General features: G+C 46.9%; 1 protein-coding gene across 1 annotated transcript in view; it reads left to right on the top strand.

Annotated features, from left to right (window-relative positions):
- HMGCR (3-hydroxy-3-methylglutaryl-CoA reductase) overlaps positions 1–14835 on the top strand; it is an 87237-nt gene that overhangs the window by 40428 nt on the left and 31974 nt on the right. Inside the window, 3 exon segments of the mRNA XM_030193271.1 lie at positions 6402–6513; positions 6766–6853; positions 10083–10167. Coding sequence (XP_030049131.1) covers positions 6402–6513; positions 6766–6853; positions 10083–10167 — 285 coding nt within the window.

The following is a 14835-nucleotide window of genomic DNA, read 5'->3' as shown; positions in this document are numbered from 1 at the left end:
CAGACAGACAACCAGGTTGCGATGTATTACATCAACAAGCAGGGGGGCACTGGATCTCGCCCCCTGTGTCAGGAAGCCGTCCGCATGTGGCATTGGGCACGCCAGTTCGGCATGTGGCTCCAGGCCACGTATCTGGCAGGCATAAACAACAGTCTGGCCGACAGATTGAGCAGGATCATGCAACCGCACGAGTGGTCGCTCAATGCCAGAGTGGTTCGCGAGATCTTCCAAGTGTGGGGCTCCCCCTTGGTGGACCTCTTTGCCACTCAGACCAATCACAAGGTCCCTCAGTTCTGTTCCAGGCTGCAGGCCCACGGCAGACTGGCGTTGGATGCTTTCCTTCTGTTTTGGGGGGAAGGCCTCCTGTACGCGTATCCTCCCATTCCTCTGATAGGGAGGACTTTCCTGAAACTCAAGCAAGACAGGGGAACCATGATTTTGATTGCTCCTTTTGGCCTCGTCAGATCTGGTTCCCTCTTCTTCTGGAATTGTCTTCCGAAGAACCGTGGAGATTAGACTGCTTTCCAACCCTCATCACGCAGAACGAGGGGGCGCTTCTCCATCCCAACCTCCGGTCTCTGGCCCTCACGGCCTGGATGTTGAGAGCGTAGACTTCGCCTCCTTGGGTCTGTCAGAGGGTGTCTCCCGTGTCTTGCTTGCTTCCAGGAAGGATTCTACCAAGAGGAGTTACTTCTTCCTCTGGCAACGCTTTGCTGTGTGGTGTGATGGCAAGGCCCTAGATCCTCGCTCTTGTCCTACACAGACCCTGCTTGAATACCTTCTACATTTATCTGAGTCTGGTCTTAAAACCAACTCTGTAAGGGTTCATCTTAGTGCGATTAGTGCATACCATTACCATGTGGAAGGTAAGCCGATCTCTGGACAGCCTTTAGTAGTTCGCTTCATGAGAGGTTTGCTTTTGTCAAAGCCCCCACTCAAACCTCCTACAGTGTCATGGGATCTCAATGTCGTTCTCACCCAGCTGATGAAACCTCGTTTTGAGCCACTGGATTCCTGTCATCTGAAGTACTTGACCTGGAAGGTCATTTTCTTGGTGGCAGTTACTTCAGCTCGCAGGGTCAGTGAGCTTCAAGCCTTGGTGGCTCATGCTCCTTATACCAAATTTCATCATAACAGGGTAGTCCTCCGCACTCACCCTAAGTTCTTGCCGAAGGTGGTGTCTGAGTTCCATCTGAACCAGTCAATTGTCTTGCCAACTTTCTTTCCCCGTCCTCATACCCGCCCTGCTGAACGTCAACTGCACACATTGGACTGCAAGCGAGCATTGGCCTTCTATCTGGAGCGGACAAGCCCACACAGACAGTCCGCCCAACTTTTTGTTTCTTTTGATCCCAACAGGAGGGGAGTGGCTGTGGGGAAACGCACCATATCCAATTGGCTAGCAGATTGCATTTCCTTCACTTACGCCCAGGCTGGGCTGACTCTTGAGGGTCATGTCACAGCTCATAGTGTTCGAGCCATGGCGGCGTCAGTGGCCCACTTGAAGTCAGCCACTATTGAAGAGATTTGCAAGGCTGCAACGTGGTCATCTGTCCACACATTCACATCTCACTACTGCCTTCCGCAGGATTCCCGACGCGACAGTCGGTTCGGGCAGTCGGTGCTGCAGAATCTGTTTGGGGGTTTAGAATCCAACTCCACCCCCCTAGGCCCATTTTTATTCTGTTCCAGGCTGCACTCTCAGTTAGTTGGAAAAGTTTAGGTCAATCTCAGTTATGTCCTCGCCGTTGCGAGGCCCAGTTGACCACGTTTGTTGTTTTGAGTGAGCCTGGGGGCTAGGGATACCCCATTTGTGAGAACAAGCAGCCTGCTTGTCCTCGGAGAAAGCGAATGCTACATACCTGTAGAAGGTATTCTCCGAGGACAGCAGGCTGATTGTTCTCACCTACCCGCCCGCCTCCCCTTTGGAGTTGTGTCTTCCCTTGTCTTGTTTTTGCTTGGTAAGGGACTAGCGAACACGAGCGATTTCGGGCGGGAAGACGGCCGCGCATGCGCGCACCGCGGGCGCGCGCGAGGACTAGCAAACGCTGTTGCTAGGAAGATCTCCGATCGGAGGGGCTGCCGTGGACGTCACCCATTTGTGAGAACTATCAGCCTGCTGTCCTCGGAGAATACCTTCTACAGGTATGTAGCATTCGCTTCCTCATTATTTGTAGCTGAAGGTGAGCCGCATTCAAGTATAATAGATATTCCTTATCAGAAGGCTTACAGTCTGTGCCTCAGGTACACAGAAGAACGAAGTGACTCCAAGATTTATAAGGTTCTAGTTCTGCTAAGTAACCCCATCACGTTTTAGACATCTCTATGTGCTAGATCTATCACAACTAGAGTGTCTCTCCATTTCTTCAAGCTGAAATCATACTTAAGTTAACAAAAATGTTATTTTGTGGACAGAAAGAGGACTATTTAACTTAAAAACAAAACAAAAAACCACCAGTGTGTCTTCCAGACTTAAAACAAAGATGAGGGCTGGGCCCCACTGGACCCCCTTAACAGTGGAGCAGTATTCCAGGGATTTCTGAAACTGACATGGCTGTCACATCAAAAACTTCTGGATGCTTCCCCACACCACCAGCTTTAAGATCTAGTTTTATAGAGGGGGACTGCACAGTGGACAGACAACTGTTGCTATTTTCTCCCTCCAGTCATGTACCCATGAATTTCCCTTTCCAGCTCCATTGTTCCTCTGGCACTGGGTAATTCTTTCCTGGGTATCAGCCACAGTTTTTTTTTCTGTTGTGCGTAGAGAAGTCTCATCTCTTCATTCTTCATGCTGCTCTCTGCTTTGTTCTTTCTGCTCTAGGCTCTTATCCTGTGAGCATCACTCATGTGCCCTGGCTCCTCACCTTGCAAATCATCCATGTGTATCTTATTGCCTGTTTTGTCCTTATTTTTGGTTCCTTGTCGCACTTGGGTTTTTCCTCTCTATTCCTTCTCAGATCCTCACTATGTACAGACTTCCCACTACTAGACCATATATTTCCTATATGTGGGTGAAAACAAATGCCTTGGTTGATTATCTGTGGCTGTCAAAGTTCTGCACTGCTGCTGCTCCCAGCACTCGGTCACGACCAGTGCTCTGTGCATGCTCTCCGTAATTGTCTCAGCCTGAGATTGACAGAGGCTGTTATTCAAAGGAGGCCACTCTAGTGTGTGTGTGTGGGGGGGGGGGGGGGGGGGAATGGAGGAGATATTGCTGTGTGCAGAGCATATGCTGAATAAAGTAGAGTGCAGCCATCTGTATCCTGTAATCTGCCCATTAAATCTCACACCCTGGGGGGCCTCATTCTTTGGTGACTGTACACATATTCAGAAAGCTTCTGCACATTAGAGAGCCATTTCTGGTGTATCTTGTTGATACAGGGTACTGAGAGGTGAGCCTAGGTGCTGGTCTGGACTTCCATATCATCATGCTGATCAATCCATAGACTGGTGGGTTGTGTCCATCTACCAGCAGGTGGAGATAGAGAGCAATCCTTTTGCCTCCCTATATGTGGTCATGTGCTGCCGGAAACTCCTCAGTATGTTCTCTATCTCAGCAGGTGGTGGTCACACACAGCAGCAGCTCTGGCTAGGTCTCCAAGCCTAATTCTTAGGTTTTGTTGAGTACCTGGGGTTGAGGGCTCTTCTTGAGCAAGTGCAAACCTGGTGGTGCCAGGTCCCTCCTTTTCTCCCCCCTCCCGCGGGCTCCGTTAAAAAAAAAAAAAAAAATTTTTTGGACGTCCTTTAAGGGCGTTTACTTCAACATTTATATCAGCGTTTATTGCAGCTGCTCACTGGGACACCAGTTCGTTACAGCTCGGAGCGAGAAGCAGGTAATTTTACCTTTTATAGCGGGCAGGGGGTTCCCCGTTCGGTCTCCACGTGGCTTATGGCGTCAGAGGGCAAGGGCGCGAAGATTCGCTCCCCGGACCGCGTGTGTGCGTCTAGCGGGGATGCGGGGGGTTTTCAAAGCCTGAATCACCTTTGTTGGGCATCAGTTTGGAGTCCGGTCAGTGTCCCGGTTCTTCCTCCAGTGCGGCGGTTTTTCCGGCCATAAGCGCCCATCCCCCGCTGCTTGCCCACTCCATGTTGGCCGGCCACTCTGTTCGGACAACTTCTTCTTGGGCCGCCCTCGAGCTGGGAGACGTTAATGCTATGGTCGCCCTTGATTCGGGCAACGGCAAGAAAGCGGCAAAAGTTAAGCGCCGTTCTTCCCACGCGGCTCCTTCTTGGAGTTTCGCGCCGGACGCCATTTTGGATGCGCAGCATGTTTCTCCCCCGCCCTTGCGAGCGCCGGTTGAGGGTGCGTCTAGGGCCGTGGCCCAGGCGACAGAAGTGCACAGTCTAGGGGGTTTCTCCCCTGAGTTCTTTTTGCTGCTGCATCAGGCTTTTCTTATGAAAAACGCTGCCCCGGCTCCCCCCTCTGATCAAGGGGCTGAGGCCTCCGGAAGCAAACGCCCTCGGGTGGACTTCCAGGCCCTAGAGGACTCGGTCTCCTCTGATGTAGATGAGGGCAGCGTATCTGAGTTCTCCCAACGGTCCTTTGGGGATTCCTTGGAGGAGACGGATTCCCGCTCGGATGGAGCGGATGAACCCTCTGCAGTACGGATCTTTCGCTCAGAGGATTTGCCCAACCTGTTAGTGCAGGCCATGAGCATTTTGAAGAGTTCCTCTCCGGAGGATGTCACTCCCTCAGCCTCTGTTGGCTCTGCCATTATGCGGGGGACTAAGCGCCCGCCTAGAACCTTCCACGTGCATGATTGCACATCTTGATTTCGGCTCATGGGATTTCCCAGAAGTGAGCCTTAAAGTGGCTAGGGCTATGTCCCGCCTCTATCCTCTGCCTGAAGGTGAACGGGAGGCCTTTCTTGGGCCTACCGTAGATTCTTTAATCACTGCGGTGACTAAGAAAACGGCATTGCCGATGGAAGGTGGCACGGCCCTAAAGGACACCCAAGACAGGAGTTTGGAGGCGGCTTTAAAGTCGTCCTTCGAGGCGGCTGCTTTAAGTTTACAGGCCTCAATTTGTGGCTCCTATGTGGCCAGGGCGTGCCGGACGCTTGTGCAGCGGGCTTCCCCCTTGGATCCTTCCTTGAGGGCTGATTGGCCAGCCCTGGAATCGGGCTTGGCCTACTTGGCAGGCTGGCTGTATGATGTCTTGAGAGCCTCGGCTAAAGGTATGGCTCAGACAGTCTCTGCACGGCGGTGGCTTTGGCTGAAGCATTGGTCTGCTGACCACGCCTCTAAGTCTCGCCTGGCTAAGTTGCCTTTTAAAGGCAAGCTGCTCTTTGGGGTCGAGCTGGACAAGATTGTGACCGATCTCAGCACGTCTAAGGGCAAGAGGTTACCGGAGGTCAGGGCTCGGGCCAATGGTGCCCGCCCCGTTTCCTCCAAAGGACGGTTTCAGGAAGCCCGTCGGTATTGCCCGGGCAAGTCGAGCTCCTCGGCCCCTTCTTCCATCAAAAGGAATTTCTCCCCCAAGCAGCATTCCTTTCGCAGAGACCGCCGTCCCGGAGGTGCCTCCCCCAGGGTCTCGTACCCAATGACGGGGCGCTGGTCCATGGCCCAGAGCAGATTGGAGGACGCCTATCCTCATTTCTGGGCGAGTGGACCAGGGTAACTTCGGACGCTTGAGTGCTGGAAGTCATCAGCTATGATTAATGGAAAGAAAATTATCAGGTATGGTACATAATTTTACCTTTAGCACCAGGTGCTTGAAGGTACACCTTTTCAGATCCAATGGCATACCAGGTTGAGGAAACACTGGTTTATTTGTATGTTTATGTGAATGAGTAAGAGAGACGCCCACTTTCGATGAGATTATCCCTTGACATATGACTTAGAGCACATAAATATGTAGGGAAGGAAGGTGATGACAGACTCCTACTTTTCTTTTGCTTTGCATTGTTTTTATTTGTGTAGGTAATCAGAAGTATTTTTCAAAAAAAGAGTTGGTGAGCACAGGGTAGGCATGATCCTTTAAACTATTTAGTCTTTAGCAGGATTGATTCCTTTAAAATGGAGAGAGTGAGCATGTTGCTATGTCCAATGTCTTTATTGAATTAAAGCCAGCAATAAAGCTATTTAATGTTCTTAAAGATTTGAGATGCAGTAACCAGGATTCACATAATTATTGTAGCAGAGTTTAAAGATTTGGACCAGCTTCTGAAGGAAATGTCCATAAGCAGTATTAACCGAGTAGGCTTGGGGGAAGCCCCTGCTATTCCCTGGAGTAAGTAGTGTGGAATCTGCCTACTCTTGGGTTCCTTTCAGGGCACTTGTGACCTGAGTTGGCCACTGTTGAAAGCGGGATATTGGGCTTTATGGGCCTTTGGCCCAATGTAGCAGTTCTTATGTTCTGGTATTCCTAAGAAAAACAAACCTTCTCTGTCTTACAGGATGTGTTAAGCAGCGACATCATAATATTGACCATCACAAGGTGCATAGCAATCTTTTACATCTACTTCCAGTTCCAGAATCTAAGGCAGCTTGGGTCAAAATACATTTTAGGTATTGTAGTTTCTCTTATTTCCAGAGTGTAGTATGTTGTCTCTTGTCTGCAAATGTAAATTTAGATATTCTTCTTGGATTGTATTTGCTCAAATACATGTTTTTTTGTTTTCTTTTTTAAATATTCTAATGCATTAATTTAATATAACTCAGTTCTTATGACTGATGTTTTTGTTCAGACCCTTTCTTGCTTGGCTGTATGTTTTCATATAAATATCTTTTTTTTTTTAACTGCTTCTTTCTCTCTTACAGGAATCGCTGGCCTTTTCACAATCTTCTCAAGTTTTGTATTCAGCACTGTGGTGATTCATTTCTTAGATAAAGAGCTGACAGGCCTGAAGTAAGTAATCTACACTGCCAGGAGTCTGATTATGAAGAAATGAACAAACGGTTCAAAATGGATGTAGCTACTCGTGTATTTTAAATTTCAGCAGAGGCTAAATGGAAAACCAGTTTAATTTCCCAGCTTTGGTTTTCAAGAATCACTCATACACAACATCTGGCTTCAGGATATCCACACTAAATATTACACATTTTTCTCAAGTGTCTGTAACCAGAGGTCCCACATGATTATTTTACGTATTTTGTTCTTTTGGAAACTAAATTTATGAGTCTGAGAATCATCCTAGCAGAAACATATCCACCGTTCTGTTAGTTGTTGATTAGAAACCCTCCTTACTGTATTTCACTTATAGCAGGGTTTCTGCTACGCAGAGGACTTGGGTTCAGTTTGCAAGTCAGGACTGTGCTCTCCAGACTGACAGGGATGGGAGATGCTATGTAAACTAGAAACGAGAAAACCAGAAAACATTCACATGAAAATGCAAGCAAACCAAACCAAGAGTGGAAAATGACAAATGTTAAGATGACCAAATGTTGTAAAAAAAAAAAAAAAGTTCCTTTAGGTGGGTAAAGAACATGTAGATACAAGTCCTAGACAGAAAAACTCAACACAGGCTCTGTTTTAGCTAGACAGCCTTCATCAGGAGAATCTGAGACTCCACAAAACAGAATTTAATCCAACCAAGAAAATCAAACACTGCATGAATTAAAGTAAGGGTGCATGTGATCAACATAAAATTTCTAATCCACAGTAGAATAAACATACATTTACATGAGCCTACTGCATACCAGCAGTCCAAACCGGAATATCCACATCAGTACCCAAACTGACTTGATGCTATGAAAGCAACGTGGATCCTCTGAGAGCAGATGTGTCTGCTGTCATTCTTCAGCAGCAGTATCTAGTGGCCAGATGAAGGGATCAGTTAGCTCAAGTTGCAACACCTGGCCAAGGACTGTTGCTACAACTGTGATTTTTAGAGGACCCACAAATAGGTACCAAAAAAGCCCATGGTACCATCATAGCCTAAGTGAGGCTGATTCCAAGGAGCAGAAAGCCCAAAGAAGCAAAAGGGAATTACGAGGCAAAAAAAGTATTGCATACCAGTAAGGTGGAATTTAGGGGCACCCAAGTAGCTTATTATTTCAGACCCTTTAGACTGCTACATGGTTTCCAATTAAAGTAACATTTATCTTTACCACATATATAATAATGTTTTTGTGGAAATAGAACGCTTCTCTGTTTGAAGAGGGGAGAGCCCTTTATTTAAAATTAACACACTATTACAGTTTTCTCCCCTGGCGATATTGCTAGACAATTATGAAAGCCTGAAATTGACACACAAGGGGGCCCAGCAGTTTGTCCGAAAGGCCAGTATAATTGCGAAGAAGCTTATTATGAATAATTGGATGCAGGCTGAACCACCAGACTACTGGCATTGGAGAAACAAGTTGTATGAGTTGCTGCTGCAGGAGCGTAGGGTGGTGGGGTCCTCCCCAAAGAGAAGAAAGAAATTCCTGGAGATATGGGACGGTTATATCCAATCGCTATCTCCGAGGGCACGCAGTTTTGTGTTAAATAGATTATGAAGGATGTCAAGGAATATATATATATATTTATAAAAGTTGGGGTTTTTTTTTTTTCCTTTGGGGGGGGGGGGGTGGCGGATTTTGGGGGGGGAGGGAGGGGAGGAAAAAGAGGAACTGTTGTGTATAAAACTTTGCTGAAACTATAAGGTGCATTGTTATATTGGAAATTGTTTCAAGTTCTACCTGGTTGTTTTGAACCAAAATGTTGTACCTGTTTGATTAATAAAAGAAGATTTAAATTAAAATTAACACACTATATTCAGAGATTTAATGCTGTCAGTGCCGACACTGACTACATAAGTTCCCCCTACCCCCTTGAAATTTCTGGTGGTCACACACAACTTCTATGGGCAATTCTATAACTGGATGCCTCCATTTAGGCGTTCCAAGACTAATCATATAGTGGGACCTAGGTACCTAGATTCCATTATAGAATACAGCATAACCCACTATCTGATTAAAATTTAGGCGCTCACGCATGCCAGCTGTAAATTTGATGTAAGTGTGAGCGTCTAAATGCAGCCGAGATGGGTGTAACTTAGGTACGTAAGTGGGAGTCATGACTATATATCCCATCTATGCTTGGCACATATTTGAAAGGGGGAGTGTATACAGGGACAAAGTTAAGTGAGTATTTGCATAATAGCTCTTAGGTGTCGTGCAGGTACTATTTGCTTAAGTACATCAATGCCCATGTAAGTGTGGGCACCTGGTTTTAGAATTGCCCTTTATGTGGGAAAGGGTAGGGGTGTGCTGAGGGAGGCAGTAGCACTTATCTGTTTAGCTGCAAAATTCAGGTGCTAAACAGATATCTGTTGCAGTTAGGCCAGTGAAATAACAGGCCTAACTTAAGTGGTAGTGACTGCTGCAAAAATGTACATTCAGCAGTGCTACTTAAACATGATGACCCCTTTCTGATAGAATGTAGAAATCAGAATTGATAATCCAAGTTAGGATGTATACAGTTCTAATAGTATTTTAGAAAACAATTTGCCAACATAGAGACTTTTCTAAAATACATGTAGGAATCCATGTGTATGTGAAGGTATGTATTCCACAATTACAAAGGTGGAAAGTCCGCAACTTTTTAACATGTGTAACATGAAATAATTTTTTTTGAGGGGGGCATTTTTTATAAACCTACATACACATGTAAATGCAGCCTCTCTGTGGTTAATAAGGAACAATCTTTTAGTTTGTTTGCAGGGGGAGATAAACAAACAGTGCCAGGGAGTAGCTGTAGATAAATGTGTAGATTTGGTTCCACCCAAAATCCATGTCGGTTTGCAGTCTGTGTATTACAGATTTATAGATGTAAATACCGGCTGTCTAAACTTGGGTTTTACCTGTGTAAATCACAAATAAGGCTTGTAAAATAATGCCATAATGCCACTGAATATATGAATACAGTTTTTATAAATGATATAGAGGCTTATTTTCAGAGCACATAGAAAGTTATGTAGTAACCTATGGAACTTTGTAAGTCTTTGAAAATGAGCCCCTTAGTGTCTCAATGATTCTGATCATTTTTTTATAACTTCATGATATTTCATTTCTTCTTACATGTGCGATTTTGATAAGTAGCCAGTTTCTTTTGGTTTCTCTGACCAGTTGTTCTTTGCATCTTACTTTTTCAGTGAAGCTTTGCCCTTTTTCTTGCTGCTGATTGATCTCTCCAAAGCCAGTGCATTAGCCAAATTTGCTCTCAGTTCCAATTCACAGGTCAGTGTTTCATATGAAGTTTTTGCCCATTACCTTTGCTGGAATGTGTTGTAGTGTAGAGGATTCCTCCATATAAAACAAACAAAAAAAAAAGTATATTTGCGTATATATAATAGCATATACCCAGACACACAGTATACAGATAAAATGGGTATATGTATTTATCTGTAGACACTTAAATGTTTATTCCTGTTTAGTTGTTATTCTTTTATACCTTGTCCATCAAACTGGAGTTTGACCTGAAGTGGCTTACAAGAGAATAAGTACATAAGTATTGCCACACTGGGACAGACCAAAGGTCCATGAAGCCCAGCATCCTGTTTCCAACAGTGGCCAATCCAGGTCACAAATACCTGGCAAGATCCCAGAAAACTAAATACATTTTATGCTGCTTATCCCAGAAATAAGCAGTGGATTTTCCCCAGGTCAATTTAATTATGGTCTATGGACTTTTCCTTTAGGAAGCTGTCCAGATGCTTTTTAAACCCTGCTAAGCTAACCGCCTTTACCACATTCTCTGGCAGTGATATCCAGAGTTTAATTACAAGTTGAGTGAAGAAACATTTTCTCTGATTCATATTAAATTTACTATGTAGCTTCATCACATGCCCCCTAGTCCTAGTATTTTTGGAAAGAGTAAACAAACTATTTACGTCTACCTGTTCCACTCCACTCATTATTTTGTAGACCTCTATCATATCTCCCCTCAACCATCTCTTCTCCAAACTGAAGAGCCCTAGATGCTTCAGCCTTTCCTCATAGGGAAGTCCCATCTCCTTTTATCATTTTCATTGCCCTTCTCTGTACCTTTTCTAATTCCACTATATCTTTTTTGAGATGCGGCGACCAGAATTGAACATAATATTTGAGGTTCAGTCGCACCATGGACCAATATAAAGGCATTATAACGTCCTCACTTTTGTCTTCCATTCCTTTCCTAATAATACCTAACATTCTATTTGCATTCTTAGCCACCACAGCACACTGAGCATTACGTAGCTATACTTCGGGTTCCTCTTTCCCACATGCATCACTTTGCACTTTTTTCTCACATTAAACGTCGTCTGCCATTTAGACGACCAGTCTCATAAGGTCCTCTTGTAATTTTTTACATTCTTCTCACAATTAACCATTTTTAATAACTTTGTGTCGTCAGCAAATTTAATTACCTCACTAGTTACTCCCATCTCTAGATCATTTATAAATATGTTTAAAAGCAGCGTCCCAGTACAGACTCCTGAGAAACCCCACTATCTACCCTTCTCCATTGAGAATACTGACCATTTAGCCCTACTCTGTTTTCTATCCTTTAACCAGTTTTTAATCCACAATTAGACACTACCTCCTATCCCATGACTCTCCAATTTCTTCTGGAGCCTTTCATGATGAGGTACTTTGTCAAACGCCTTTTGAAAATCCAGATACTCAAACAGAATATTTATTTATTTATTATCTCATTTATACCCTACATTTTCCCAATATAAACTAATGGTGCAATATAGCAATGAAATACAGGACAAAATTGTATTTTGTAAGCAAGTGGGATGTCAAATGTAGAGACACAAAATAGTTTTATTGTGGAGACAATTTTGAATAGGTTAACTGATTCCCCAAGCCATTATTGAAAGACCTTGGTTCTTACTCAAGAAATAATTTTATTTCATTGGCACAGAATGAGAGAATGCCCTTTATTTTTGTTTAAGGGATCTTGTCTCGTGCATCCACCAGTACTGACTTGCATCCGGTAGGCAGGAATATCTCAGCTCCTCCCAGTACTTTCAGTGAAGTTTTTTTAGTCTTGTCCCTGGATCCTCATTGGACCATCACATATGACCATTCATTCAAATGACTGTGTAAAAATGTTTGTTCTAATAATGGTGCTTTATTAGCCTCAACATAGGTGCCCCCTGATAAAATTACCCTTTCCATATCATCAAGCTGATCAATCCATAGACTGGTGGGTTGTGTCCATCTACCAGCAGGTGGAGATAGAGAGCAAACTTTTGCCTCCCTATATGTGGTCATGTGCTGCCGGAAACTCCTCAGTATGTTCTCTATCTCAGCAGGTGGTGGTCACACACAGCAGCAGCTCTGGCTAGGCCTCCAAGCCTAATTTTAGGTTTTGTTGAGTGCCTGGGTTGAGGGCTCTTTTGAGCAAGTGCAAACCTGGTGGTGCCAGGTCCCTCCTTTTCTCCCCCCTCCCGCTGGCTCCGTTTAAAAAAAAAAAAAAAAAATTTTAAACGTCCTTAAAGGCGTTTATTTCGACGTTTATTTAAACGTTCATTGCAGCTACTCACTGGGACACCAGTTCGTTACAGCTCGGAGCGGACAGCAGGTAATTTTTACCTTTTTATAGCGGGCAGGGGGTTCCCCGATTCTTCTCCTCGTGGCATATGGCGTCGGAGGGCGAGGGCGCAAAGGGTCGCTCCCCGGATCGCTTGAGCGCTTCTAGAGGGGATGCGGGGGTCTTACAGCCTGATTCACCCTTGTTGGGTGACAGTTTCGTGACCGATGAATGTCCCGGTCCTTTCTCCGGCGTGGCGGTTTTTCCCGCCATAAACGCCCATCCCCCGCTCCTCGCCTCCGCCATCTTGGCCGGCCACGCGGCTCGGACGGCTTCTTCGTGGGCCGCCCTTGAGGTTGGAGACATTAATGCCATGAACGCCCTTAATTTGGGCGACGGCACAAAAGCGGCTAAAGTTAAGCGCCGTTCTTCCCGCGCGGCTCCTTCGCGGAGTGTCGCGCCGGGACGCCATTTTGGATGCGCAGCATGTCTCTCCCCGCTCTTGCGAGCGCCGGTTGAGGGTGCGTCTAGGGCTGTTGCCCAGGCTGCGGAAGTGCACAGTCTGAGGGGTTTCTCCCCCGTGTTTGTTTTTGCTGCTGCATCAGGCCTTCCTCATGCACAACGCTGCCCTGCTCCCTCGTCTGGTAAAGAGGTTGAGGTTCCCAGAGGTAAACGCCCTCAGGGTTGATTCCCAGGCCTTGGAGGAATTGTCTCCTCTGATGTAGATGAGGGCAGCGTGTCTGAGGTCTCCCAACGGTCCTTTGCGGATTCCTTGGAGGAGACGATCCCCGCTCGGATGGAGCGGATGACCCCTCTGCAGCGGCTCTTTAGCTCAGAGGTTTTGCCCAACCTGTTAGTGCAGGCCATGGGCATTTTGAAGATTTCCTCTCCGGAGGACGTCTCTCCCTCAGCCCCTGTTGGCTCTGCCATTATGCTGGGGACGAAGCGCCCGCCTAGAACCTTCCACATGCATGATGCCATGCACACCTTAATTTCGGCTCAATGGGATGTCCCGGAAGCGAGCCTTAAAGTGGCTAGGGCTATGTCCCGCCGCTATCCTTTGCCTGAAGGTGAACGTGAGGCCTTTCTGTGGCCTACCGTGGATTCTTTAATCACTGCGGTGACTAAGAAAACGGCGTTACCAGTGGAAGGTGGCACGGCCCTATAGGACGCCCAAGACAGAGGATTGGAGGCGGCCTTAAGGTCGTCCTTTGAGGCGGCTGCTTTAAGTTTGCAGGCCTCAGTTTGCGGCTCCTATGTGGCCAGGCCGTGCCTGACTATGGTGCAGCGGGCTTCCCCCTCGGATCATTCCTTGAAGGCTGTTTGGCCGGCCCTGGAATCGGGCTTAGCCTATTTGGCAGACTTGCTGTATGATGTCTTGAGAGCCTCAGCTAAAGGCATGGCTCAGACAATCTCTGCGCGGCGGTGGCTTTGGCTGAAACATTGGTCTGCTGACCATGCCTCTAAATCCCGCCTGGCTAGATTGCCTTTTAAAGGCAAGCTGCTCTTTGGGGTCGAGCTGGACAAAATCGTGACCGATCTCGGCACGTCTAAGGGCAAGAAGTTACCAGAGGTCAGGGCTCGGGCTAGTACTCGCCCTGGTACCTCCAGAGGACGGGCTCAGGAAGCCCGTCGGTACCGCCCGGGCAGGTCGGGCTCCTCTGCCCTCTCTTCCTTCAAGAGGAACTTCTCCCCCAAGCAGCATTCCTTTCGCAGAGACCGCCGTCCCGGAGGTGCTCCCTCCGGTCCTCCCCCAGGGTCTCGTACCCAATGACGGGGCCTTGATCCACGCCTCAGTGCAGATTGGAGGACAGCTGTCCTCGTTTATGGGCGAGTGGACCACAATAACTTCAGACGCTTGAGTGCTGGAAGTCATCAGAGACGGCTACAAGCTAGAGTTCTGCCGACCCTTAAAAGACGGGTTTGTACTCTCTCCCTGCAAGTCTCCGGTCAAAGCTGTGGCAGTGCAGCAGACCTTGGACAATCTGTTCCGCCTGGGGGCGGTCGTTCCGGTGCCAGAGAATCAGCCTGGCAAGGGACGTTACTCCTTTTTCTTTGTGATTCCAAAGAAAGGAGGTTCTGTACGGCCTATCCTCGACCTCAAGGGGTCCATTGGGCCTTGAAAGTTCGGCACTTTCGCATGGAGACCCTCCGCTCTGTTATAGCGGCAGTGAAGGCAGGAGAGTTCCTGGCATCCTTGGACTTCAAGGATGCGTACTTGCATATTCCCATCTGGCCTCCTCATCAACGCTTTTTGCGTTTTGCAGTACTGGTCGACACTTCCAGTTCAGAGCCCTCCCGTTCGGGTTGGCTACTGCTCCGCGGACCTTCTCCAAAGTAATGGTGGTCATCGCGGCCTTCCTGTGGAAGGAAGGAGTTCAAGT

This window comes from Microcaecilia unicolor, chromosome 2, assembly GCF_901765095.1.
Source record: "Microcaecilia unicolor chromosome 2, aMicUni1.1, whole genome shotgun sequence".
NCBI classification, from domain to species: domain Eukaryota; kingdom Metazoa; phylum Chordata; class Amphibia; order Gymnophiona; family Siphonopidae; genus Microcaecilia; species Microcaecilia unicolor.
Note: the sequence above shows the minus strand (reverse complement) of the source record. Positions and strands in the feature narration are given on the sequence as shown.